Source organism: Ooceraea biroi, chromosome 4 (genome assembly GCF_003672135.1).
Source record: "Ooceraea biroi isolate clonal line C1 chromosome 4, Obir_v5.4, whole genome shotgun sequence".
Taxonomy (NCBI): domain Eukaryota; kingdom Metazoa; phylum Arthropoda; class Insecta; order Hymenoptera; family Formicidae; genus Ooceraea; species Ooceraea biroi.
In genome coordinates this window covers 10,415,279-10,442,475 of record NC_039509.1, presented here as the reverse complement: position 1 = coordinate 10,442,475, position 27,197 = coordinate 10,415,279, and the positions used below count along the sequence as shown (strand labels likewise).

Genomic DNA, 27,197 nt, shown 5'->3' with positions numbered 1-27,197 from the left:
AATACGAATAAAATGAAGCTTCTGCTTTTTGTCTCGCGACGAGATGCAACAGTTTTCCTTGCACGTGATCGATCTAAAATCGCACGTTTGATAGATGTCGCCACGATACACGCTGCTCTCCGAGCTTACCGACTGCCACGGCGCGACGTACACACTCGCGATTGGGCGGCGGCGCGGCGAGTAGCACGAGCCTCATATAATAAGTGATGCGAATTTTTCTGTCGCACTGCCGCGTCGCCATATTGGTTTAGCCCAGCGGCTGACGTCAGCGTGCGCGTAGCGGTACGTAATCGCGTGAACAACAAAGACGGATAAACGAAGACGGCGGACGGCGTGCTGGAAGTGCGCAAGCTTCAGAGAGAGCGAGAGAGAGAAAGGGTAAAAGAGGCGTGCGCGATCCGCGGCCGTGGCGGTGCACGGCGGTGCGGTGCAGTTGTCGACGAGTGCGAAAGACAGGACGTAGCGTGTGGGCTTGGTTCGGTTCGGCTCGGCTTGTCTCGCCTGGGTTCCGATTCGCCCGCATCCGTTATGACGGCATAGTGATCCGAGGCAGCGCTAGGCGCTCCGCGTCTCTCCGGCTCGCATAGTCTCTCTTCTCTCGGGGCAGAGGAGGGAGCGTGTACATAGCGCGTCTCCATCGTTGAACTTGGTGCACCCGCCGTGTGCGTGCGAGAAAAGAGAGAAGAAAAGAAGAGGAAAAAAACGAACAGAGAACCCCGAAGGAAGACGCAACGCGCGATGGAGGCGCGACGCTGTCCGGTTTGACCGCTAGACGGCCTCCGGTGCATCTCGCTCTCGGGTAGAGTCGGCAGTCTCCTTAGGTGTGTTCGCCGCGCGCCATGTGCCGCTCCGTCACCGCTCCGCGTGTGTCTCCTCCCTGCGGATCACCGTCGCGCGTATTGTTATCGTCGTCGTTGTCACTGCGGTTCGATAAAAGTGCTCGGCGTAGCCACGCATTGTAGTTTCGCGTGATCATACACCCGTAAGCTGTGTGCTTGATTCGTCGGTGCTACTTTGACGTACCCCCTCCCCCCTCCTACCCCCGTGTTCCCGATGTGTTGGTGCGATCAGTGAACCAAGTTGCGCACTTTTCCCTTTCTCCACCCTTGTATTTTCGTCCGGTTCGCGAGCCGTGAGAGAAGATAGTGCAGGGCAAGAGAGGAAAGGAGGAGAGAGAGGAGGCAGCAGCTCGAGGGAAAAAGAGCAAGAACGCGAGGGGAGCTAGACTCGGCGAACTCGGTGTCGGTGAGCTCGAGCGAGCGAGCGAGTTAGCCAGCGAGCGAGAGAGTGAGACAACGCGAGGGAGCGCGAGTGGCGTATCAAGATGGCGCATAATTTGGCACCGAGCGTCAACTGCTCGCTCGACGACATTGACCTGAACGCTCTGAAGGTATGTAAATATCGGAATTACTCGCGGCACGTTTCACGTAAAGCGGGAATAGCACGCCACGCTGTCGCGCGGCTATCCGGCCCGTCCGGATTCACGGCTGATGTCATCCGCGTTTCGTTGTACTCGCTGATTAACCTCCCGAGAACTCCGCGACCTGCGACGATGACGAGACGGAAAGGAGATGGATGGATTTCTCAGAGTTTCTCTCTCGTCAGTGATATCGCGCGTCTCATCAATCGGACTGCTGAAAAAAATGGAGTCATTTGTTCGCGTCATTTGTCCACCGTGAACGTGGCCGCGTACGGTGACAGTCGGTGCTGCCAGAGTCGATCGGTGCGGTATCACTTCTGGCGTTTCGCGAGTGATATTGAAATATCTTGAGCGGTGAGATCAGCTTTGCACGCAAGATTTTCGTCTGAGAAAACCGGTCTCGCCTCGAGAACTTGTTTCAGTGTATTGTCTGTGCGGTTTGATATGGAAATTGACCCGATTGTATCAACTCTGGATCACTGTTGACAGTTCGTCAAACTCGAGACTCCGGGAAGATTTCTCAAGTTGTAATCAGCAGTTTTTTCCGCTCGATTGTAGAAAATTGTAGAAAAGTATCGCGAAGACTTGATCTTCTTTGAGTCTTTATCTCATTTCTTGATCCAATTAACTAAAATGTTAAATATTAATTATTATTATATTAAAGTAAATAAATTAAACGTTTTTGACGAAAGTAATAAACATAATTTATTCAAGGAGTTCAAAGTTACTAACTGTGAACGCCTTGGTGATCTGCAAAACAGTCATTATGACGCGCTGGTTGCAGTTTTGATGTAAATGTCGCAATTCGTTCACGCCGGTATTAAGTTGCATGTAGTATTTTTGCATCTGCTTTGTGATTTATTTACGGTCGTCGTGACAATCCATTTTTAAGATGGCTATCATATTCTTGCTGTCGCCTTCGAATGTACGTTGTATATTATAGTTGGAAGAATAAAGACATATTTTATTCTTTGTTTTGCGAGACTCTTTTCAGAGAACACTTCATAGTGATTAATTTTAATCGAGGTTAGATTAAATCGTCTTGACGTTTTGAACAGTCACAAGATAAGATCGCGCCGCGATAAAGTCTATCTAAATTTACTTTTCTGTTTTTTTTTACTATTGATTGCGCGTTAGATGATTTTTTAATTCTCCGATTATTGATCCAATGGCTATTTAAGTAAAAGTCCACGTGGTATTTATTTCTCATTTTAATTCTCTTCAGATATTTATTTTCTTCATTTCTTTCCTTCAAACTTTCTTTAAAATTCAGATATTTATTTTCTTCAAAAACACTTTTCTTCTTTTCAACTTCCACTTTGTTGTTATTTTATACGCATTATGTTGTTATATATTAAGAGTCTCTTTTGGCTCGAGATTTTCGATCGTTTTTCCAACAGATTAGATAACAGAATTTATCAGATTATTGTTACAATTAAGAAAAAATCATATCATGGGCTTATTAAACATTAATTGGCCGTTTATGTTTTAGGAGCCTGCTGGAATCTTCGAGCTGATAGAGGTGGTCGGCAATGGAACATATGGCCAGGTTTACAAAGTGAGTATTAATAAAAACTTGCTTTTTCTTATGATTATATTATCTGTCGCTACGTTGCTGAAAATAACCGCATAATATTATCGCGATATGTTTGACATACTATATTTGTTGGAATTGTGCTAGCCTCCGATTCGTTAATTATCGATTTCACGGTGATGTGACAACCTTTTGCCGTGATATTTTAAAATAACGGGTAGGCGAGTAAGACGTCAGACCAATGGAACAAAAGAAGAAAGATGCACGTAATAGGAACGATATCGTCACAAAGAAGCGTGTTCCAGGATGCCCACATATAAATCGTTATTTACTTCTGACACAGTTTTCGTGCTCATCGAAGTAATTCGTCATCCCGATTTCTCTCTCGATAAATCAGTGCGCTTCATTGAAGCACAGAATCGCAACAACGTCGCAACACAGCTAAATGTAAATTAGAGAGAGCTGCTACTGTTCTTTGGGACGTTAATAAAGTCCTGCTAATAAAAGAGATTTATTACACTAATTAAAAAATATAGTTGAAATTGCTATAATTTATAGTATCCTGAGGCGCCAAGCATATAGAATATTGCTAATGATATAATGGAATAGTATAATTTATATTACTAGTATTATAATAGAATTTACTATAAATATGCTATAATATCCCGACTATAATTTTTTTACCATGCAATTATAGTCAATTTTATCATCGATTTTATTATCAGTGTAGAGTAGAATCGAATTGTGACTAAGAATGCCCCAAAAGTGTAATTACAGTACTCGCACATTCTAAATGGTTTTAGGCGGCGCGTCTAATTTCTAATAAGTATTATATATTAGTTATCTCTCACACTTCCCGTTAGTAATCCATAATTCTTATCTGCCACGAGCGCTGTACTATGCGTGCACCGTATTTCTGTTGTTTCCCGTACGTGTGTGTTATCCGTCCCATCCTGTAGAAATCTAAAGCCGCACACTTGCGTACATCGCGTTACGCACGTGGGAAACTTTCGTGTCTGCGGCGATAGCGCGGCGTTGCATTCTCTCGCGATATGCTCGGGCTTGTTTTACGCCTGTGCAGGCATAAGGCCCCCTCGCGCTGAGGTGGCCCGATTCGATATTTTCTTGTCGCCGCGTTGTTGAAAAAAAACGAGAATGATTTCTCCTTTATATCGAGAGACACTGGTCGGCGATCGAGTCGGTAAGCTCAGAAGCGGTGTGAGTCACATAGCGGGAATGCCTACAGGAAATAAAAAAATTGCCTTTCTCTGTTTGATGCAAGTTGTTTCTGCAGTCGTTGCAAGTTCCAGGGTTTCCATACCGGAATATCGGGATCGCTGATTGACGATGTTGTGTCATTTCGAGTCTTTTGTTCGGTGTGTCGTAAGCCAATCCTAATTATAATTTTTGAAAAACATAACGAAGATTAATAAGACGTTTGTAAGAATCATACGTGACACTGCTCGACAGGAAGTGAGCCCCTTTTGTCAAGCTAGAGAAAGACAAACGTAAGGTAGCCGAGTTGCGTGGGAGACGATGATGGAGGGGAAACGGACTCCTTCTTCACCTGCGGTGGAAAGCGAAGGAGACGATGATTCACTTTGAAAAAATTCTCCTTGGTAAGGTCGTCCTTGAGAGAGTATCCCGCTGTGAAAAATGGTCGTACGAGAAAGGTCGAGAATCTTTGCCACCGGAAGGACGCAAGAATCATGTACAATGTGCGTCATTAATGATGCCTAGAGATAAACGGGCGCTTGCTACAAACGGAAATAATAGCGACTGCTACGAAAAAGTCAAAAAGAGGATCGAATATCAGCTAACTATGCAGTATTCATGTAATTGTTAATATAATCTCCCGAGTAAATATTAAAAAATGATTTACAATTTTGTATGCTGTGCACGTCAATGTGTTTCACAACTGCATTTGAAAAATCACGTTTCAAGATGCTGACTCATCGTTACTTAATTTAATATATTGTTAATTAATTTAAGTAGGAAGCGAGAAGCTTTGCTCTATATCGGAAGACGACAACCGGCGTGGCGAGAAAGGGGTGGCGATACATATACATTACCCGAGGCAGCACTCTCCTGTGTGCTCCCTCTCCTGTGAACGACATTAAAATGAAAGTTGTTCTGGCACAATTAATTCACGTTGTCCGCACCCAGACGATGCGGCTGCATTTAACACGCTCGTTCGCGCCTCGCTTGTAACGATTGGCCCACTTTACGATGAATTGCGGTAAAAGGAGCTCATGTACGAAGTTACGTGTGCGTTTACGCTAAAGAGAAGGAAAAAGTTCACGTGCGAATTAAGTAAGATTGGCCTTTATCGGCTCGAAAGACGCGTCGAATTCACATCGTGCAATCTTCTCCACCTTCTCGCGTTCGTGCTCTTTAAACGCTTTACTTTCGTGCTATGCAGGGATAGAGGAGGACGAGAAGGGGAGAGAGAGAGAGAGAGAAAAAGAGAGAGAAGCGGAGGAAGAGGACGATGACCCGCTGCCGATGACGACACAGAATGGGCCGAACACGCGTGTGCGTGAAAACTTGTGCGCGCTATCTCACACAAATCATGCTGCACGTTTATCAGAATTTATGATAAAGCTTGATTAATTTTAGAGAAATTTGATTCAGCGTTGATTAATCATACATATGTCCCTCGAGATTCCCCTCATCGAAAGTGTTTTCGAGAGATAGAATTGAGTTGAATCATCCACGTTCTTTCCATGTTACTAATGACGAAAGATGAAATCGAAATTTTTTTAGCTCCAAAGAATGCAGCGGTACTCTTGCTGATTATAAGTCCATGCACTCATTATGAAGACATTTCAGTTTTAATGAAAAATGTTTTTTCTATGTTGATTTCTCACGTGATTTAATGATTTCTCTCGCGAATCGGCCCCTCGGCGTTGCACGCGGTTGATCATCCGCATCAGGAACTGCCTCGGTTCCACACGAGTCAAGTGACGTTTCCACGTAGGTGGAGATTCAGAGGCAGAAAGCGAGAGCGAGGAGTAGTCACTTGTTTTCCGCTTAAAAGCGAGCGAGAAAGAGACTAACCGATTCTCTTTGAGGGGGATAGACGTCGAGACGTCGTCGACGGCTCATATCCATAGTTCACGTCTGTATGCATGCGGCTTTGTGGTTGAAAAAAGGCTGAATATATAAAGCGATGCGGCGATTCTTTTTCTGTCGCGCGCACGCCATCCCATCTATCCCTTAGCTAGAAGAAATGAGTCGTTTGTTGAGGACGAAGCGTTTCGTCTCGCGCCAACTGCGGCGCGTGCATTATTTTCTTTTAAATAATCCATATAATACCTGATGAACATGACGATTAACGAAGATGAACGTTGTTTAAGAAAGGAAAAGACTATTGAAAGGGTAAACGATGAGAGTGGGAGTAGCAGGAATTTATAATTTATGCAGAAAGGAAACGAGAAAAAGTGTGCATTATAAAGAAAAATTTCTTTAACCAACAATTAGCTTTAGAAAATAAAATAGAAGATAAATTTACGAACGTGCACTGCTTATCTTTAGAAGTTCATCTTTAGAAGTTCATGTATCCATCTTTAGCAGCTAATAATGACAATGCGCTTTTCTGTTCCACAGGGTCGGCACACCAAGACCGGTCAGCTGGCGGCCATCAAGGTCATGGACGTCACGGAGGCAAGTATTCGGTTGCACGATCTAATTTTCTTTCTTTAAGAGCCGGACTGTACTAATACGGCACTCGGCATCACTTGATTGTTAAAGTTCAAATTTTGTAATCACGATTATCATTTCGTAAAAGCAAAAAGAGATGCAAAGGAGAAGTGTTTGCGAGAGAATGAAGTGCGACACAGCATTCATGCGAGTCGACTCTGTAAAGCCATGTTTTACAATCGTCAGAAAAGACTTTCTGGAAAGTAATGCCAACGCGTATGTCTAACCGCAGATAGATAAATTTTTATCAGCGAGCGAGACGTAGAAGCCGTACGATATACCAAACGATCCTAGAATTATTACTGCGTATCGCCGATGGAAGACAAAGACCATCTCTATGAACCTGAGTGAGCGACCGCGATAGGATTTGATACTCGTTCACGGCTCCTAGAATCTAGAATACGTTACGTCACCAAACGAAAAGGCACATGCTTTTGCAACTGACTGACTGAGATGCACTTTCGTTGAGAGTGATTGTTAGAGTTCGCTTTATTTTTATGAAAAAATCAGGTAGCTCACTTTTAAGTAAAATGATTGTTAATGTGCCGAAACGTCGTCCAATTGTTTAACATATTAGTAATTTTCGAAGTCGTGAATTTCGTGCATTCAAATTGATTAGTTTGATGTTATCTTACTTTAACTCGTAAGAAGCTTTACAGTTACGATGTGGAAAATTAGCACGCAATGATATTTATCTGATGGAATATTCCGAGTAAACAGGCTTTCTCATTTTTTTCTAATTATATCTAAAGCAAAGATCACGGTGTTAATATTACCGTTACCGTGCTTGGAATTGTTTGTTTCTTTTCACATAAATCGGTGTAAGATGCGTCAGAATTTAACGATACGATTATGATTGCATATATGTATCTCTCTCTCTTTTCTCTTCTTAGCGTGCCTCTTTTCTCCTTCGTGTAACGCACGAGTAAAGCCTCGACTCTACTTACCTACTTACGAACATTAGACTGCTTTCCTAGACAACAAAACGGAATTTTCACGTTCAGACTTTTTATCACTCATACGATTTGTTTCGATAACTATATTGACAGAGTTCATTTTCTTGCGATTACTACACAAGTAACTCGAATTTATGCGTTTTTAATAGTTGTATAGATATCTCGGCTATTTAGGAACGCAGTTTTCCGAGAACCGAGTTTGTTTGCGTTGAGTGTTATAGCCTAGCCTCCGGAATTAATTCTTAATGAAACTCAAAACAACGTTCTTATCTGAATTTTCAAGTGACTAGTATTATCGTTGCAGGACGAGGAGGAAGAAATTAAGTTGGAAATAAATGTACTGAAGCGGGTAAGTGTGTACGCGTGTCATAGTATACAACCCGAGGTCAGCCTTTGGCGGAGTAAATAAATGCAAATGAGTCTTTTTTACGTTGCAGTACTCGAATCATAGAAATATAGCTACGTATTACGGTGCCTTCGTGAAGAAGTCATCACCCGGCAAAGACGATCAATTATGGTTGGTCATGGAATACTGCGGAGCCGGTTCCGTCACGGACCTCGTCAAGTCGACCAAGGGCCAGAGCCTGAAAGAAGAATGGATAGCCTATATCTCGCGAGAGATACTGAGGGGGCTTAGTTATCTTCACAGCAATAAAGTTATCCACAGGGACATTAAGGGGCAAAATGTCCTGCTGACTGATAACGCCGAAGTCAAGCTCGGTAAGCCCGCGATTCAAGTATCAATTATCTTCTACTTGAGCAATTGTTTTTACCTGTTCATGCGTCATTAATTACGTTTCCCATATCTTCAGTCGATTTCGGCGTTAGCGCACAATTGGACAGAACGATAGGTAGAAGAAATACGTTCATCGGCACACCTTACTGGATGGCACCAGAAGTTATTGCTTGCGACGAGAATCCAGACGCCACTTACGACAATAGAAGCGACCTTTGGTCGCTTGGAATTACCGCTTTAGAAATGGCTGAATCACAACCTCCGCTCTGCGATCTGCATCCTATGAGAGTGAGTTTTTCCTCAGCAATTCTGACAATTGCAACTGTTCTTTTATTACGCGCGATATTTACTGTTTTCAATTTCCATTTAAATTCACAATGTCGCTTCATCGAACAGGCTTTGTTCCTGATCCCTCGTAATCCACCACCGCGGCTCAAGTCGAAGAAGTGGGCGAAAAAGTTTCATGGTTTTATTGAGACGGTGTTGGTAAAGGATTACCATCAAAGGCCCTACACAGAACAGCTCCTGAAACATCCGTTCATACGGGACCAACCTACGGAAAGACAAGTTCGAATACAGCTTAAAGACCACATCGATCGCTGTAAAAAACGTAAACAGGAGAAAGGTGCGAATTTGATAACGAGACTCGGCTGGCAGATATTTATTTCAGGCAAAGCAGTGCACTGTATCAACATCGTATCCGTCGTTCGTTGCAGAACGAGACGACTACCGCTACAGCGGTAGCGAGAATGAAGAGGACGAACCAGCGTTGGCGGGTGAGCCATCGTCCATAGTGCAGGCGCCTGGAGGCGATACATTGCGTCGTAATTTCCAACAAATTCAGGAAGGCAGGACTTTGACGCAGGACGTACCGCCTCAAGCACCTGCGAAAGAGAAACCAGGAAGCAGATCTCAGAGGGAGGTGCCGGAACCCGGACCACCCGCGAGACCCGCTATACCGCACAGACTTATAGGTGCGTTTCATATTCACATATGCGATTACGAGATTTAAAAAATGTGATAATAGCATAAACGGCTTTAGGTTTCGAGAAATATGCAAGAGAATACGAGTTTAACATCTAAGACCTGACATTTAAAAATTACAATTTGAAAAATAGAATGAATTTTGTTTTCCGCAAAGTGGTTTGCTGGTTTACTGCTGCTGTTGTATTCAATTTAAATTTTAAGCCATTGCATTACTAATGGCAATAACCGCGAATAGTGGTACCAGATCCACAGCCACCGTCTCGCCCGTTGCCGCCGACCCCCAGGGACGATCCCCGACAGCCGCATAAAGTTTCCACGCCGCCTTCTAATCATCAAGCGCCCGCTGGTGGAGGCAGCGGAGGATCCGGAGGACAGCCCGCGCCTCAAAGGAACAGCGTTTTCAAGCCTATGGTAAGCCTTTTGTGAGAGGAGAGTGGACTCGCACTTTTCACACCACTTCGACTTCTTCTAATCATCCGAAACCAAATATATCCCTCTCTTCCAATTACACTGTGCGAATAAGAATTATTACATTAATGAAAAATATAGATGACCAGGTCTCTGTAGAAAGGCGTACGCTGTCGTTCCCTCTTTTTTTTTTGCAGTTCTGCCTCAAATTTGTATTTATCTCGATCCAAGTATTCTCTATATATGACGCATAGTTTTCACTTCTCTGTATGTTTCTCTCTCTTACTTCCACCCTTGCGGTTTTTCTATATTTTTGTCATCGTATTCATTGCACGCGTATTCTACTTCGCTACTGCGTCATTGGCGTACACGCTAATGCGTTCTACAATATATATCTACACACACGTACACAGCTCCTGGCAGCACCTGAACTTGGAATGTATTAGTTTTTGTTTTTTTTCTATGTTCACACCTACCGTAGCTGCCGCCGAAGAAGCCAGAGGTAAGACGACACGCACACTTTGTCTCTCTCTCGCTCTCTCTCTCTCTCTCTCTCTCTCACTCTCTCACTCTCAATGTATGTTAACAACTCGCTTGTCCGCAGACGCTTGCATATACGGATAATTTAATAATCGTGATCAGTGTGCAACAATTGACTTGATTTTTATGGTAACTTGAAAATACGTCCCAAATCAATCAATTGATGAATATTTAGAACTAGAATATAACAATGAAATTTTTGTTTTAATAATAAAGTATCTTATATGAAATAAAAACGCTCAAAAATATCAAAATAAGCTGATCGAGATTATTCGATTTATCTGTTTTTTGTACTAACACACATACAATCGCTCTTTTAATATTCTTTCTCTTGAATGCTTGTATTGTCCCATACTGGACTTTACTTTGATCGTCTAAGTGGATTTTCCTTGTCAGTAGGATTGTACATATTTAGATCCATATACACAACACGTTTGTTAGTGTTTCGAGAAATAACGTTCTGCTATTGGGTCGTTAAAATATAAACATCTATGTTTAGTTATCTATCGTTAAAATAACACTTCTCGTTTTCACGTTTATAAGGATTGATGTGGACCACCCTGTATACGAAAGGGTATGACTCAACCTGGTAGAATAGCAAGGAAACTCTTGTCATATGCCACAATATATTAGCTATACAAAATACGCATGGAAATTTCCTTGATTTTTTTGTTCGACTAGTGAAAGAATGTGTCTGGAGACACATGGAAAATTGACTGCCATTCGCGAATTAACGGAACAAATCAGAAAGTAGATATTTTTCGAAATTTTACATTAAAGACTCGAATAAAAATTTAAATTATTAATTCAATGTGATATTCAACTTCAATTCTTCGTAATTGTAATTTAAGATGTTTCATTAAACGTGTTGCGTCTGGATCGGTCATTCCACTAATTATGCAAAGGTAATTAGTTACGCAAGGTAATTCGGACATAAGTGGCTAAATTTTGAGAGCGTATTCTGTCTAGCTTTGTGGATTTCTCTTTTCCTCTCTTTCTTTCCTCGCTTTTGTCACAGAAGTGTTCTGTGATATTCTGCCCAGAAACGAAGAATTTTTATCAATCGAAAAGAAACGTGTCAAGACCTTTTCCATATTTACGTGATTTCTATTTCTTAAAGTAACACGGATACAATATGCTCCTAAAATTCGGTCATCTATTTCGGAATTGGCCTGTTCAAGTTTCATTTGAGCAATTCTTGACAATTTCGCTTAACTACAATACTACTTTACGTTTCCTTCGTCATTCTCCTCGCCTTTCTGCCTTATTTGGCTGCGACCGATGGTGGCTTCTAGCGAAAAAAGATTCTCAAAGGTGTCTCGGAACAGTGACTAACGGGGTTGTGCGTGTATGCGTGTGGGTGGTAGGACATGGAGATACTGGCTGCTCAACTCATCGAGCTTGGTGTGTCACAGGGCCCCGAGGCCCCGCCAAGGCCAAACAGGCAGCATAAGGGCCCTGCAGCCTCGTCTACATCGAATTCGGTGCAGCCAGCAGGTGGTAACGATCAGAACAACAAACAGATGCCTCAATCTTCCAGTATTCTCGATCAAGTAAGCGATTGGAGCCACGTGCGACCGCGATCGATATTTCAGCTGCAAAATTAACTTTATGTCTGCATCCCTATTTCTCCTCGTTGTTACATTTATTATCGTTCGTTTTTCTTTGTCGTTTCATTGCGTGAGACACGTCGCCTTGCGTCTAGTTCGAGGTAAAAAGTACACGATGCAGAAATTAATTGTCAGACAAGTGCGAAAATCATGTTTTAAAACGCCGTACCATCTTATCGTTCTAGGCTCTATCAATCGAGAGCGACAGCGATGATGATCTCGAAGATGCTGGAGGGAACAACTTGAGAAACGATGGTACTCTGCTTGCCAGCGATCCGCCCAAGCCGCTGTAAGTAAACGGATGCTTCACTTCGTGAAATAATATGCTATCGCAGATGTTTGTTTTGAGAATATCTGAGAATATTAAGTAACTCATACTGTTTCAAAGTTCCATAATTGTCACCAGTTGCCGTAAAAATACATCCAATTAATGTTTACTGTTATTAATGTCAACTGCAACCAACGAAAACTATTGCAATTGCAAATCTGTAACTTTTAAGAAGACTTGCTTTTTTTCGAAAACAGAATTGTGAAAATCTGGAATTATGTAAAAATGCAGTTGCAATACTTTTCGTTGAATTTACTCTCACGCTAGTGAGGGATAAGTAATGTATGATGATAACATCATTACCAGACCAACGCAAACTAATCACTTAACGCTTTTGCGATATAAATAGAGTACGCCAGCGATACGTCGTAATAATCTTACTAATGTCATTTCGTTTCATCTTCCATCATGCCTATCCCACGCTTCGACATATCGCGTCATATGGTCGTCTTGGTCGCCTCGTCCTGCCCCGCCCCGCCTCGCAACATCGGCAACGCATTACGTGTGCTTCATCCACCGTCACGTCGTTCCACTGCAATCTCTATTTCCGCCGTTGCAGTCCCGAATTTTCTCCTTTCAGACCGTCATCGGATTCATCATCGTCGTCCTCGCACAACGCTCAAAACTCCCACCACGAAGACAAGCCGAAAGGTACGAAGGCCGCTTTCAAGGAACGCTGTCGGCGATGCGGTGCATGTTTACTTAATATCTTATCTAATCTAATCTTCGCAGGAGGAGCACCGAATCGCCCGCTCCCGCCAACCCCCGATGAGGAAGAGTCGGGTGATCGTACGCTAGTCATGAAACGAGTGAGTACCTTTTCTCCCGTAGCTGCGATGCGAGCTAAAATATATGTTACCGTAGACCTCTCCTTCTTCATTCGGATACATTTTATTTCGGTATAACTTGAGATATCTTTTCATATACCCGCTGGTATGTAAACGTACGGAACTTGTGTAATCACGTTTTAGTAGTTTGCGCGAAGCGGTCGATGCAAACTTCCCTTCCCGTTCGTTAGGCGGCATTCATGAATACCGATACGTTGACCCTGGATCCTGGACCCTGGAACTTCGTTAGTTTGCTCCTCGACGCGTCCAGCGACGCGAAAATTGAATTTCTATTTCAGGACTGACGGAAGGAAGGGAATACGCACGATCGCGATGCATATTTTCTTTTTCTTTTTTTTTTTTGTAAATATGTACGTACCTTAACCGATAATTGGGACTAATACAGTAGTATTGTCCGCTCCCCTCATTGTTTCGCTCTACGTACTCATCATGACTGGATTTTGTATATTCCAAGCGAGCACCATGGTGCACTGCCTTGTGTCTGTACTTTTGCCGCTGTCGTACGATACACCCTGCACATTATTCATATACGAACGATAAATACACTTCGCTGGACTATTTTGCCACGGTGATGAAGCCGCAGCGCGTTCTATCGTTATCTTTTTTCCGTTCCTCCAATCGTAAGCGTAATCTTGCATTCGATGTTGGCCTTTATCACTCACTTCCGACTCAATTATGAAGCACTGCTCACTACCGTTGCAAAGATAGTCGATTTTTACTACATTGTATCATTACATTCCACCACCACTACCAGTATCATCATCGACAGCCATCGTTTCATGTTGTTATTATCGCACGCATTTCTTTTTCTTGTTTTTTTTCTCTGTCACCGTACCATTACCCTCGCCATCGTACGCGCACTCTAGAAACTTAGTCAGATGTCAGACGATCGTGCAACGGCTAACGCCAACCGGCGTTCAGAGATAGACGAGCAGCTCCTTCTGAAGGAGTGGGATTTCACCCGCTTCTTTCAGGGTTTTAACGAAAAGTTGGATAAAATGAAACAGGAGCATCAGCAAGAGGCGGTCGGTCAGCCGAGCAAGTCTGGATCTAACGACGAACGCTCGTCCTCGTCTAGCGAGAGAACGCTCAAGAGACAGGAACAGTTAGCCCGAAGGAAACATGAGCAACAGCAACACCATCATCATCAAAAGCAACAGCAACAGTTGAAGCCAGTGCACAGGCGGCAAGAGAGCGATTCGAAGCTGGGCAACGCGTCAAGCGCGTTCGCGCGCGCCTTCCGCCGTGAGAATTCCGACTTTTTCCCATCCGCGAGGCACTCGGCGTACCTGCAGAAGTCGTCGGACTCGTCGAGGTCTAGCATATTTGCTAGCGGCAATCGACGCGGCAGTGAGATAAGCGTCGCCGGAATTGTTGGTAAGAAGGGCGGCGGCCTCAGTTCCGGAGAGCCTGTACTGACGGACTTCTCGTTGAGCCGTGAGGGCCCGCAGAGGCCCAGGCGAGAAAAGACCGAGAGCGAGATCGTCTTCGGTAGTAGGCACGAGGCGAGGAGGTACGATTTCGGACGCGATAAAGACGAGATTGCAAGAAGACGCAGTTGTAGACCCTCGGATGCTACGGCCGCTGCCGTAATCGACGATGCGGGAACGATTAAGTCCACGGCCAGTACGACGGCCAGCGAGTACAGCCCCATTGTCACCCAGGTCAGTTCCCTAGCCGCGCGAGTCCCGCGAGCCCGCGAGTCGTCGTCAAGCGTCTTCGCGGGTCCTGCCTGTGTGCTTGCCTGAAATACCCTTCTCACTTACCTTACCGTGTTATTTTCTGCCTGTTATCTTCCCCATATACCATATATACCACCCGATCCGTCTCCAGAATGTGTCTTCGAAGTGTCTATGGAGATATCACGTTTTATTCACCATTTATTTATGTATTTTTGTCCTTCGCTGTGCTGTACAATTTCTGTGATCAATCTCTCCGTTTGTACATACCGATCGTGTTTCATCAACTAACAAAATCGCTCGCACCTACTCGACATACTCATGGACACTTCGATTTTTCACATTTTTTCTTCCCAAGAAAAACCATCGTGACTGATCTTTCGACATCCAATGGCATACATAACGATTACATAGAAAGCTAGTCAGCTACGCTCGACTTTTTAGGCGCATTTCCCTCTCACCGATTTCATTTCCACGATTTTTCAGACAAGTAGCAGCATTACATTATTAATTACTAGTGCTATCAATATCATATTAGCAGTATTAATACCATCTCTCATATTCTTCGATTAGATTCTTTTCACTCGGGAGCGACGTCGGATCTTTCAAGCCGCGACGTAGATAAGAATACCGTTAATATATTAAACTTTTCGTTACTAATTCCACTACTTACTAGCCATTACTACCATTGTTATTCCTGATATATCTAGTCTTGCCATTATAACTATTACCACTATGACTACTATTAGTCCTACTATATACTATTAGTTTCTACTGTTGTTACTAAGGACTTGGGAGATCCTTGCTGGGAGGTGCTACTGATACAATACAACATCCTATTCACTTTCTCCTCTGCTCTTCATCAACGAGAGGCTTTTTGCAAATGTGTTGTATTTGCCGAGTAGCGTTAATGCGTGGTGTTTCTTCCGGCAATTCACCTCATAATTAATAATCGTATAACATTTCATCTGTAAAGTTCTGATGCTTCATCTAAAACATCTGCCACGGTTGCGGGGTTTTTCGTAAAATTATTAATTAACGTGGGGCAACGGGATGTAAGAGAGATGTCGAATTATTAATTGCTACTCCGTAAATCAGATTCTGAATCCTCCGTTTTTCCTCATTTACCGCTGTGTCCCTGTTCCCAGCAAATGAGTCTCGTCTCCTACTGTTTGAGTGACACTATACTATGCAGAAAAAGGTTGAACATCACTTCTACGACGACGAAAATACGAAATCTGGAACTGAAGTGAGGATTAACCGCATGGAATTTCTTCGGGATACTCGACACCGTCGTTACCATCGGCGCAACGACACGTCGCGGGATTTCGGCAAAAATAAATAAAAAAAAACGAAAGATAATGAAAGAACGGATTGCATTCGTGATAGCGAGTCACGAGGACGTTATGCCGATTTTACGATTCTACGTTAACCGGTCTACTTTGATATTCAATCCTTATTTCGATGAATCTCTGGAAGTGCGGTAGATCCAGATAAGAATCTCATTAAAATTTTTTTTATTATAGTCGCAACTTAAATCTTTCTCTGGCAGAAGATATTAAAATTGCATCTTCTTTGTATAACGGGATAAGAAAATCAAGTCGGGGCTTTAAGTGTGCTTTTATTTTCTACTTGATGCTAAATTAATAACGTATCTAATTGGTTGTAGATCGGTATTTAAAACGAATATCGTTTAATAATTCTACAATTGTTCGCATAATCGAGGATCCTTTATTTCAATTAGAGTTTTGCTTTCTTAATGTGTCTAACTCAGCACTGGCGATAACATTACTAACAAGAATTTCTCTACTAAAGTTTTAACAATGTGAAAAATAACTGCACTAATAACAATTAATTTTTTGAGACACCAAGATATTGAAATCGATACTGACTTCTTATACATTAATACATGGGCTATTAAAACGCTACTAAAGATTATAACGTTGCAATAGTACGTGCTATCGCGTCCTTGTGTATCAAATCTCTCAAAAATCCTATTCGTGTCAAATCCCTGCACTCTGAGAATGTGGAGAATGAGGGAGAGAAAGAGAGCTGAAAGAAAGAGTATGAGATTGAAAGAAAGAGGAGTGGAAGAGAGGGAGAGAAAGAGGGCGAGAAAACGGGAGAGCAATAAATGGCCAATAACCGAGCCCGGCGTGTATGGGTGTGTTTTGTGCTAACACAATCTTTAATATTGTGCATGATCCTGATCAAGAGAGAGAGAGATAAAAAAAAAGAAAGAGACGATAAGACTGTCGCGACACAGAGACTCAAGTACTAATCTGAAGAGGAAGACGGATATTGAGACAGGAAACGGTCTCGGAGAGTGTCGAGCGATCGAGAGAACAGGAAATATAGAGTGATGACGAATCATTTATCTTGTCGAATGTCGTACGGGGCTGTGACTGTGATCACCGTCTCTGTGAATACCGTCTTGCATGACGCTTGCAGTACAAGATGTGATATCATGCCTCGAGACTTGCGTCCAGACGCGTCCAGCAACCGTACATCTCCGTGTCTTCGTTACGTTGCAGCACGTGCTAAGCATGCTTCATTTTGTTCTTATGTGTTCTGTCGGCATGTACACGCGTCTAGCGATCTTGTGTTTTATCTGTATCGCTGTATACGTCCAGACTAACGTGCGTTGGAGAAAGGCACTGAGAATGCATTGAATTCTAGATAACGTACGACATCTTTATCCGCGCTCGTTGGTCGAAACATCCAAAAATTGAGTGTAATGAAACCATTGTGCACTAATATCGTGGACACGATGTCTAAACGAAGGCAGTAGTTGCATTCAGTTTTTCGGTTATTAGCTAATTTTGTAGTGTAAGCCTAGTTTGCTACGATAGAAACGCAGCAAATGATGAAGGATTGTTTGTATCCGCTGTACATTGTGTCAAGTATCATCATTTTTCATGTTGTTATTTATGTATAGTTATTATTCTTTTGTGTGTCATCGTGAATTGTACATTTTGTCAAGATTGGTTTTATATTTCTATTGACATTTGGTGTAAAGAGATAATAGTATAAATTGTAAAGTTAACAGTGTGAACTGTTTTAGTAATGAATATTGCAGACATCAATATTTCGTGTATGTTTTGTGTCGCTACAGGAATAAAGTGAGTGTAAAATAATTTAGCGAATGTGGTAACAACACGATGTGGTAACTTAACGAGATAAATTATTTAAGAGGCAACTAGATGTTACGATTGACATTAGCTAATCGACAGTTTGCATGATTGCGTTCTCTTACGTATTCTGCACTATGCGTATTGATTAAAGTAACACGTAAGTTGCGCAACTTGTTATGTGACAAGAAATTAATAACTCTACGACTTTGTTTAGACGCATTGTCGAAACAACTACTTCACGATTATTCACGTTGTCGTACTCTTCATTTCGCTCTTCGTTTTCTTCTTCTTTTTTCTTCTTTCTTTTTTTCTTCGTAGCTTTACTCGTGCATCTTGCAGTCTTCGTTCTCTTTCTATTTTTTTTCATTCATTGTTTCCGCTTGTCTTTTTGCTTCTCCACGATGCATAATCCACATTACCATAATTTCATTGCTCTTCATGTCGTTAGCATTACTTCCTCGTTGCTCCTTGCCCCCTGCCTCATGATACTAATGTTCTTACTGTTTTTTTATTTTAATCGACGTCAACTCATTCCCTATCTCTTATGTCTGTATCGCAGTATCGAGATCTGAATTTGTAATTTGATACACCAAGCGAGCTAAGCAGTCTCATTCTAATCACAATATCAGTTTCGGAATATATATGAAAAATCATCAAACTAAAGAGAGGAAAAAAATTCTTGTAAAATAGAGATTTAGATCCCGATCGAGCCTTCTGTCTTTCTTCTTTTATTTGGCTTTCATTCACCGTTTCTGTTGCCTTGTTATAAACGACGAATCACTCATTTGCAGAATCGCGAAGGTGGCGATCGTTCAAGAAGCGGAGGCGGAGGTGATTTCCAGAGATCCGACTCGTCCCCAGGTTCGCGGCCCAGCTCGGTGCTACCGGATCTCCTAACTTCTTCACCGGGTCAACGACAAGACAAGTCTACTAGTGAGGAGGTCAGATTCACCCGTCCGTCTGTGCATTTATGTTCTTTATCAATTCTATATCGATTCGTGCGCGCATTCGTGTACAATTATTTCGATAAATATGAATATCCGCGATACCAGTCGATGCAACGCGAATGTTCCCTTTCCTTTTTATTGAAAACATGAAAGTGCTCGACAGGATTCGTTTATGCGAATACTTTGAATAATCAACTTCTAGACGAGTGCGCGCGCGCATCCGATTCTCTTCCATGACTGACTTCTCTATATTTTATGCGAAACGTATGTGTCTCGTCGAGGCGTGAGTCTTGTGAGCGATGTGACGTACGACGTATATAATGACAGATGGAGACCTTGGATGATTATCATTTCGTTCAGTAGCAATGAGAATGCTTTGTCCGTGTTATCATACATCGGACCTACGTCCGATACAAGTAATGCTTTTTTTTTCCTTTCTGATTGATTCAAGACGTTTCTACTTGTGTATCTACGTTTATCGTAACGATATTCTGAGCGTAACGTCGCAAAATAGGTACGTAGCGCGTGTGGTACTGTGTTCACCCGCAAACCTGACTCGGTACGCCATACGGACGTACATTTTGCCAGGCTTTGAAGACAGACTAGTGGCAACGGCTGTAACAGTTGCTCTCGACGCTTCGATAAGATTAATTTCGGATCACGTCGGTAGAACCGAGCTGCGCGTGTAAATACGTACATGTACATTTAAGTTTGAGGGTTTACACAGGGGGCGGCGGCGGCTTATGCTTTGTGTCAATGTCTTGTTAATTGTCCGTGTTAATAGCCTTCCAAAGTGCATTTTGTTGACTATACGTATGAATCTGTTGTTTCGTTTCTTTAGACTGCATTCTCACGTCTATGGCGAACTTTAGCTAAATTGGTAAATAGATATTTTCATCATTTTCGTTGCCGGTATTAATTTTATATTCTTGTCGTTGTTTTCTTTTTTTTTTCCTTTTCATGTGTATAAGCAAAATTATACTGTACAGGAAAGTGTGTAAAAGTGCGAAATTCCCTTGCGTCTTATTATTCGATGTTAGTAGGAATGGAGAGCTCCGAGTTTGATTTTAGCGGAAATTTCAGCTCTTAGAGGAAACCATCCGATTTGATCTGTGAAGTCATCGTGTTTTCTACTCTGATAAAAGAGATTTAGAAAGAGAGAGAGAGGGAGGGAGAGAAAGTTACCACTAGTCTAGTAATGGCCCAGAAATATCACTTCATCGTTTTACCCGAATCTCCCGTCAAGTTCAGGGGCTAAAAACATCAAAGAAGCCTTTGCGATTCGTACCTCCTGTAGAATTCAATTCGTTAAAGTCATACGCAATAGCTTTGTTCTCCCTCGTACCCCCTTAAATATTCTTTGTATTTCTCTCGCTTCGTCACGGGGATGAGACAGTTTCTCGCAAGCGCGTATGGTTCTTCTCCGTTTTTCCCTGGTTCTTTCTTTTATCTTTTTTTCGAATTGATCATCCAAATGGATTGTAACGATATGTCCAAAAACATGAAATTTAATCCGGTTACACGAGCTACGCGAGAGCACTGTATCGACCTCAGATTGGACGCGATCCACGTGCAAGGAGAGACGTGAGGAGATCGCGGCGGTAGTAGAGATAAAATATCCAGTTGATTCGGAACCTGTACAGGATTACACGGATTCACAGTCACGCTTCTCACGTTACGATTAGTAGGATCTATATAGACCATGCCATGTCTCTGTTTCACGTGTGATCTCTGTAAGCGTTTCAATGATACGGTTGTCAGCGTGACTAATTCAGGATTATGTTGTGTGTTGTGGGACGTGCGGGAGCTCTAACCCGAAGGGCAGGGCCCTCTACTGACCATTCCAATCCCAATACTAATTACAATGTAAGTATCTATTCAGCCACATGTACAATTTCTCAACGTTGCTCCTTTCTCTTCTGCCTCCTCGCGTCACGCGCGAGGGGGGGAATTGTATGAAGGGACAAGGGCATCGTGTTATTTTGCCTCTCGATCGTTGATCTTTTTCATTATGCACCGCGAGATGAATGCCAGTTTTGTGTACGCGCAGGTTGTTTTCTCCTGTTTTTGTTGGTTTGCGGGATCTCTGCTCTTGAGTTTCGGTGTGACACGGTGTAAACGATATTCCTAACACGACCGCGAGACCACCGAGCTGCTTTTGGTTCTCACATCTCTCTCTTCCTTCTTCTGTCCTTCCTCTGGGTTTTATTTCTCGCTCGTGAAAAGCGCGTCAGCAAGGGCTGAATTTGCGTGCGCTTTCACGACGCAACTGTTTAATCTCGTTGAATGTACCCGAGAATAACCAAGGCATACGAAGTAATGAGCTAACAGTTGTGGATGTGCCATTAAACAGCACCAGAGTTGGTTGGTTTCGAATCTGCTTGACCTCCCTTATCAAAAACGCATCCCTTCCGGTATATATATATATATATATATATATATATATATATATACACACACGGGTTACATAATACGAATGCGTTTCATTCTTTTCATCTTTACGTTCATACATTGACTTTGCGCATAGAAGCTTTGATTTAATTACGTTTTACTATAAGATATATTTGTTTGTTTGGAGGAATGCCACGTAGATATCGCATATTTGATTCGACTGATTTTGCCCACTCCTAATTTCATTGTTAATTTTTTCTTTGCATGTTGTTTTTATATTAAAAAGAAATTTTACGCGTTTCTTGTGCGATGATGATACCTTTCCGTTGATTGTGTTTGCAGTATTTGGGTTGAAGGTTGACACATTTTTTTTAATACAGCATCTCTTTCGTCTGTACAAAGTAGAACTTTTTTTTATTAGTAGCGGCATTTCGACGTCTCTCGCCCGAGATCTTTCAAACGGCAAAGTTATCTCTGTTGCAGTATCGACAAGCAGTAAAATCGCCTCCTCCATTTGCGCTTCAACAGAAGCAGCGATCCTTCCTGACTTTTGGATTTGGTGCCGGTCCCGCGAGGAGAGAGTCACACGTTAACGTCAACGTTACTCCTACCAGCCACGATTTGGCGTCGGACACGCCTGAGATACGTAAATACAAGAAGCGTTTCAACAGTGAGATCCTCTGTGCCGCGTTATGGGGTACGTACAGTTTAGTAAAGTTTTCTTCCACCTTAGTAAATCCTAATTAACTCTCGCCTATTAAATCCTAATTAACTTTGCAGGAGTGAATCTGTTAATCGGAACCGAGAACGGCCTGATGCTGTTAGACAGAAGTGGTCAGGGCAAGGTTTACCAGTTAATCAACAGAAGACGTTTCCAACAGATGGAAGTCCTCGAGGGACAGAATATCTTGGTTACGATCAGCGGTAAGAAGAACAGAGTACGCGTCTACTATCTCTCCTGGTTGAAGAGCAAGATTCTGCGAACGGATGGTCACAGCGACGTAAGTTTTATTTTTATGTGTATCATGAAGGAAATATCTCCTTCCTGGTATTCACCATAATTTTATCTTGCTATGTTTTTGCTCGTTTGCAGCAAGTGGAGCGACGTAACGGTTGGATTAACGTGGGCGATCTGCAAGGTGCAGTGCATTTCAAAATAGTGAAGTACGAGAGGATAAAGTTCCTCGTGATCGCGCTCAAGGATTCCATAGAGATTTATGCCTGGGCGCCAAAGCCGTATCACAAGTTTATGGCTTTCAAATCTTTCGGCGAACTGGCGCACAGACCGCTACTGGTGGATCTCACGATCGAGGAAGGCTCAAGGCTAAAGGTCATCTACGGTAGCGCGGACGGCTTTCACGCGGTTGACTTGGACTCCGCCACGGTTTATGATATATATTTACCGAAACACGTAAGTCAGATAAGTCAGATTCGTATAGATACGTGCGGTGCGATTTATTTGTCTCTTCGTTTGCAAAATCGAACAAATATCTCGGTCAAATAAATCTTGCATGTAATCTTTGTCGTTACTAGAACACGTGCAGTGATATGTTGACAGATATTTTAATAAATCTGGCGATTAATACCAATATCGGTGAATTGGTAATAAAATTTGAAAAGAGAAAAAGAAAATTTTTTTAAATCGGATTAAATTGATTAAATTTAAAAAAATAAAGCAATCGATATGTCATTCGTGAGTTCCACTTTAATATAAAATTGTTAAATGTTTTATTTGAAACAAGTAGATCAAATCAGTCGAGGAACTGTGTACTTACTGATGTTTTTTAAAGATGTACATCAATATAACTGTGCATTTTCCAATTGTAGACTCAGGGCCCCATTTGCCCGCACTGTATAGTAGCGTTGCCCAACAGTAACGGCATGCAGTTGCTATTGTGCTACGACAATGAGGGCGTATACGTAAATACTTATGGCCGGGTATCGAAGACAATGGTTCTTCAATGGGGCGAGATGCCTACGAGCGTCGCGTACATCGGTACAGGACAGATTATGGGCTGGGGTAACAAGGCGATAGAAATCAGAAGTGTGGAGAGTGGTCATCTCGACGGTGTCTTCATGCACAAGAAGGCTCAACGGCTCAAGTTCCTCTGTGAACGTAACGATAAGGTACGTACCATCATGATTAGGCAATAAATTCTTTTATGCACAAATTTATTACAATTTTTAAATTTTATTAGACATTATTTTTATTGGCTATAAATATTTTAAATAATCAACTGCACAAAATTACATAAGGCTGCGGGCCACATTTGTAAATGGATCTCACATAACGTTCGCAGGTATTCTTCTCGTCGGCGAAAGGTGGTAGTTCGTGCCAGATTTACTTCATGACTCTGAACAAACCGGGCATGGCCAACTGGTGATCCCGAATGAGGCCGAATCTGGCCCCACGTTTACCCACGCGATTACTCCCGCCGCACAATGCTCCTCCACGTGTCCCGGGATATACAGCGTCCGCGCGCACACTCGCCCGCCCTTCACTACCAGGACCTAGCGCCTTGGAGACCAGGAAGTGCGTGCACCGCCAGCATTCTTATCAACATCAGCAACTGCAGCCGCAGCAGCAGCAGCAGCATCACCATCATCAGCAACGTCAGCGTCACTATCGTCACTATCCTCATCATTATCCGCGTAATCTCGCGTATAACTATGTTTACGAGGAGGACGAGGAGTACGACGACAGATTCCAACGATACTCGCAGCTGCCACTGCGAGGCGCACCGGGGACTCTAACGTTCGTGAATCTCCTCATCAAGAGATTCCTTTGTTTTCTCACTTGCTCGCCCTGCGGACTGCGCAGCGCGGCCTAACGTGCGGAAACGCGCAAGTGAATCTCATCAAGAGTGCGCACGACGAATTATTGCACGCTGGTAAATCGTATTAAAAGTATTCTATGTATTTTCCCTTTACACATTTTCCCCCCTCTCTTTTTTTTAATACAAATTTATCGCTTTAATTACTATGATAAGTCTGTATTCGTTACGCGTTGGCATGTACACGTAAAAAAAACACACCTTTTTAATTCCCGGAAGAACCTTAATGTTAAAATAGAACAAAGTGTATTTTGCTGTGTCTGATAAATAGTTAATACTTAAGAGTGTTTTATACGGAGAAATGATTTAGAATAACATGAAATAAAGCATAAACTTCATTTGTGCTGATCTTTCTAAAATCAGTGACGAGAGAGAGAGGTAGCCGTAAGAACAACGCTAACGAATTACCAGTGACGCACAGCCGATCGATTGTACCGTGCAACTATTTTCAGTATAAGGATACTCGTGCAATATCGGTGAATTGGTAATTTGTACAAAAAAAAGGAAAAAAGAAAGAAAAAAAAGGAGAGCGAGACGTCATTCTAAGAGACTTTCCTTCGTTCAGATCGATACAAGGAAACGCTCCGACGGATAATGAATAATTGTGTGAGTGTCGTATCGGAGATTCTCGAGAAATAAAAAGAGTGAACAGCTTGTATGATGTTCGTAATCGACTCTTCTTCATCGAGATTCGTTAATTTCTCAGCGAGAGGTTCCGGCGCGGTCTTGATCCGCTACAAGGCGAGTAGCGAAACTTACTGTTTTTCCAGTAAGAGCGTACGCACATACACGTACACACGCACGCACGCAGGCAGGCACGCATGCATTACGACGGGCTGGCGACATGGGGACCGTGACCGAGATGACGTCGACATATACGACGCGATATCATGATAAAATTTAGCATTAAGCGAGAGTAATTACTAACGTTAATTGATTTGTATAGTATAGCAACTGGGAAAGAGGAGGAAAGGGTTCTTTTGTGCTCGTGCGGGCAACGCGCGCGGTGACGATGTGACGTCGACAGCGCGACGCGATAGGTAGGAATCGGGCGAATAAGAGTCGCATTTTTACAAATAATAGATTAATTGTACCGTAGGGATTTCGCGTGACGACGAGACGTGAATAGCCAAGTTTCTTTCCTCCACGGTTCATCTTCAGGTCCGACGTGTAAAACTCTTTTTACGTTTGATACGCGCCCGGTCCCGCGCATTCGTACGATTCTCTCGTCGCGACGAACAACGTCGCGACGAACAATGCGGGTAAACGTAGTCTTCGGCTTTTGTAAGAAATTTCTAACTTTAGCGAGACATGCACTAAGAGAGCATCCTGCCCTCCCGTCTTCCTGCTCGTTCCTCGATCGCGCACCGCCGCTCCCGCTTCTCGGGCCGGTTATTAACGGTCTGATCACGTAATCTGAAAGATTATTCCGCGCTTCAAAGGGGAGAATCCTTCGGTAATCACACCGCGAGTTTATTGATGTTAGATTATCCGGCAGTCGCTTTTAAGCAGGCTTAACGGTGTTAATAACCGGAATGAATTTCGAGGTTGGTCTTCACCGTTCACGGTGCCGGCCAGGCATCGGAATTATCGAACGTATACGTAATGTTGCAGGGATCTCGTTGATATGGCGAGTCAGACGCGATTATGATAGAAATTTCCAGCGGAAATATTCGGTTCATGCGGCGCGCAAATATGACTCGCGAAGAAACAAGCATGACGATCAAGTTAAACGCGATTAAACGCGATTACTTGTACAATTGCGAGGATCGATGGTTTTTCGTACGAGAAACAAAATTGACGTTTTAGTGAGAATAGCGAGATTTACGATAAGCGACTATATCCCGGCGCGTCTTTCTTTCTCGCCCGGCGCAAGCAGCTCGCGACGCGTCTTCGCTCATGATGCGCTTCGGAGCGAGTGAGACCAAAGAGATCGATCTTTGATCAAGATTGCGAATGCGACGGTGATCCCATCGCGATCGAGCCAAGTCGAGCCACGAGCGAGCGATTGTACGCTCATCTATTTATTCGTAAATAAATTAAATAAGTATCTGACGTGTCACGCGATGCACGTGGAGGTGCATTTCTCTTCAATCGGGAGTAACTTGATGCGTAATGGGGTCGCGAAAGAGCGTCACGTAAGTTGCGGAGGTAGCTGAATCAGGGGGCATCACGTAGATTACGCTCGCGGCAAAAACATTTTTTATATCATTAACGAGAGGGCGGACGTAGGAAGGGACGGTGCTCCGCGTAGTGCAACGAAAGACTGCTTTTTAAACGGAGGAAGCATTTAATCGCGCGACGACAGAACGAGTGGGACATACCGAACGAGAGAGAGGCGAAAGGGAGAGTGCAAGTGGAGAGAACGAATGAGTGAGCGAGAAAGAAGAATGAATGAGTCTTTGATCTTTGGCCGTACTTTGGGCGGCTAAGTGCGATTGGCAGGAATTTGGATAATATTATGATAGTAATATTACATTACATTAATTACCATACACACGTACACACACATACACACGCTAGACCTGCGGAACTAATTTTATACGGAAACTTCTCATTTTCCATTCATCCTTTCCTTTATCCGGCGTCTCCTCTGAGCCGTTTCAATAATCCTAATTTTCTCATGGCGTTCCTCAGTTCCTCCTTGTCCTTTCTTTCAATGTGTTGTCTCCCAAAGATGATGGTAGCGATGATTTTTTACGACGTAGGGATCATTGTCGCCGCTGCAACTTATCTCCGATTGTATATTATTATTATTATTATTACTATTACTACTGCGATTATTCATTATTCCTACTCTTACTCCACGAACGTCACGATTGTTACACGCGATGTACTATGATTACGACGATTATTATTTTTCTTATTGCTATCCAATACTATCGCTAAGGTCAAATATACGGACATTCGTAATTTCAGTGGCCATGCGTTCACTTCATTTGCCCTTCTTCATTAAAGTCCAGTGACCATCGATCCTTAACGATCGCCAACGCGATTATCCCACCGTTGTTGGACACGGTAACGCCGCAAGTTTCGCGAAACGGTCTATCGATAAGTCGCCCCCGTTAATTCGCACCCTCGTGATACACCGAAAGCTAACGTTTCCCGAAACCGGGCACCACGATGCTTATCGCATCCCCGGC

At 42.9% G+C, this 27,197-nt stretch overlaps 1 protein-coding gene across 16 annotated transcripts; it reads left to right on the top strand.

Moving 5' to 3' along the window:
• Nucleotides 1-196: 196 nt before the first annotated feature.
• Nucleotides 197-26,971, top strand: LOC105282638 (serine/threonine-protein kinase mig-15). 16 transcript variants are annotated; one of them, XM_011344763.3, is made up of 21 exons: nt 197-1,390; nt 2,913-2,978; nt 6,564-6,620; nt 7,917-7,961; nt 8,050-8,332; nt 8,425-8,636; nt 8,745-8,973; nt 9,065-9,322; nt 9,580-9,746; nt 10,225-10,245; nt 11,651-11,836; nt 12,079-12,182; nt 12,781-12,872; nt 12,954-13,030; nt 13,936-14,733; nt 18,674-18,823; nt 21,704-21,917; nt 22,001-22,221; nt 22,314-22,631; nt 23,048-23,347; nt 23,521-26,971. In XM_011344763.3, exons 1-21 carry the CDS (start codon nt 1,325-1,327, stop codon nt 23,602-23,604), a joined length of 3,948 nt encoding a protein of 1,315 aa, XP_011343065.1. In that variant the 5' UTR covers nt 197-1,324; the 3' UTR covers nt 23,605-26,971. The 16 variants fall into 16 exon arrangements, with proteins under 16 accessions (XP_011343065.1, XP_011343066.1, XP_011343064.1 ...); XM_011344764.3 differs by having other exon boundaries at nt 198-1,390; nt 9,571-9,746; nt 12,802-12,872; XM_011344762.3 differs by having other exon boundaries at nt 198-1,390; nt 9,571-9,746.
• Nucleotides 26,972-27,197: the final 226 nt, after the last annotated feature.

What these genes read in the sequence shown, in the direction of transcription:
- LOC105282638 (XM_011344762.3), top strand. Translation starts at nt 1,325, where the DNA reads ATGGCGCATAATTTGGCACCGAGCGTCAACTGCTCGCTCGACGACATT. An exon ending in TAACGCCGAAGTCAAGCTCG is followed by an intron (nt 8,333 to 8,424) that starts GTAAGCCCGCGA and finishes CCATATCTTCAG; the next exon opens with TCGATTTCGGCGTTAGCGCA. An exon ending in GTACGCTAGTCATGAAACGA is followed by an intron (nt 13,031 to 13,935) that starts GTGAGTACCTTT and finishes CGCGCACTCTAG; the next exon opens with AAACTTAGTCAGATGTCAGA.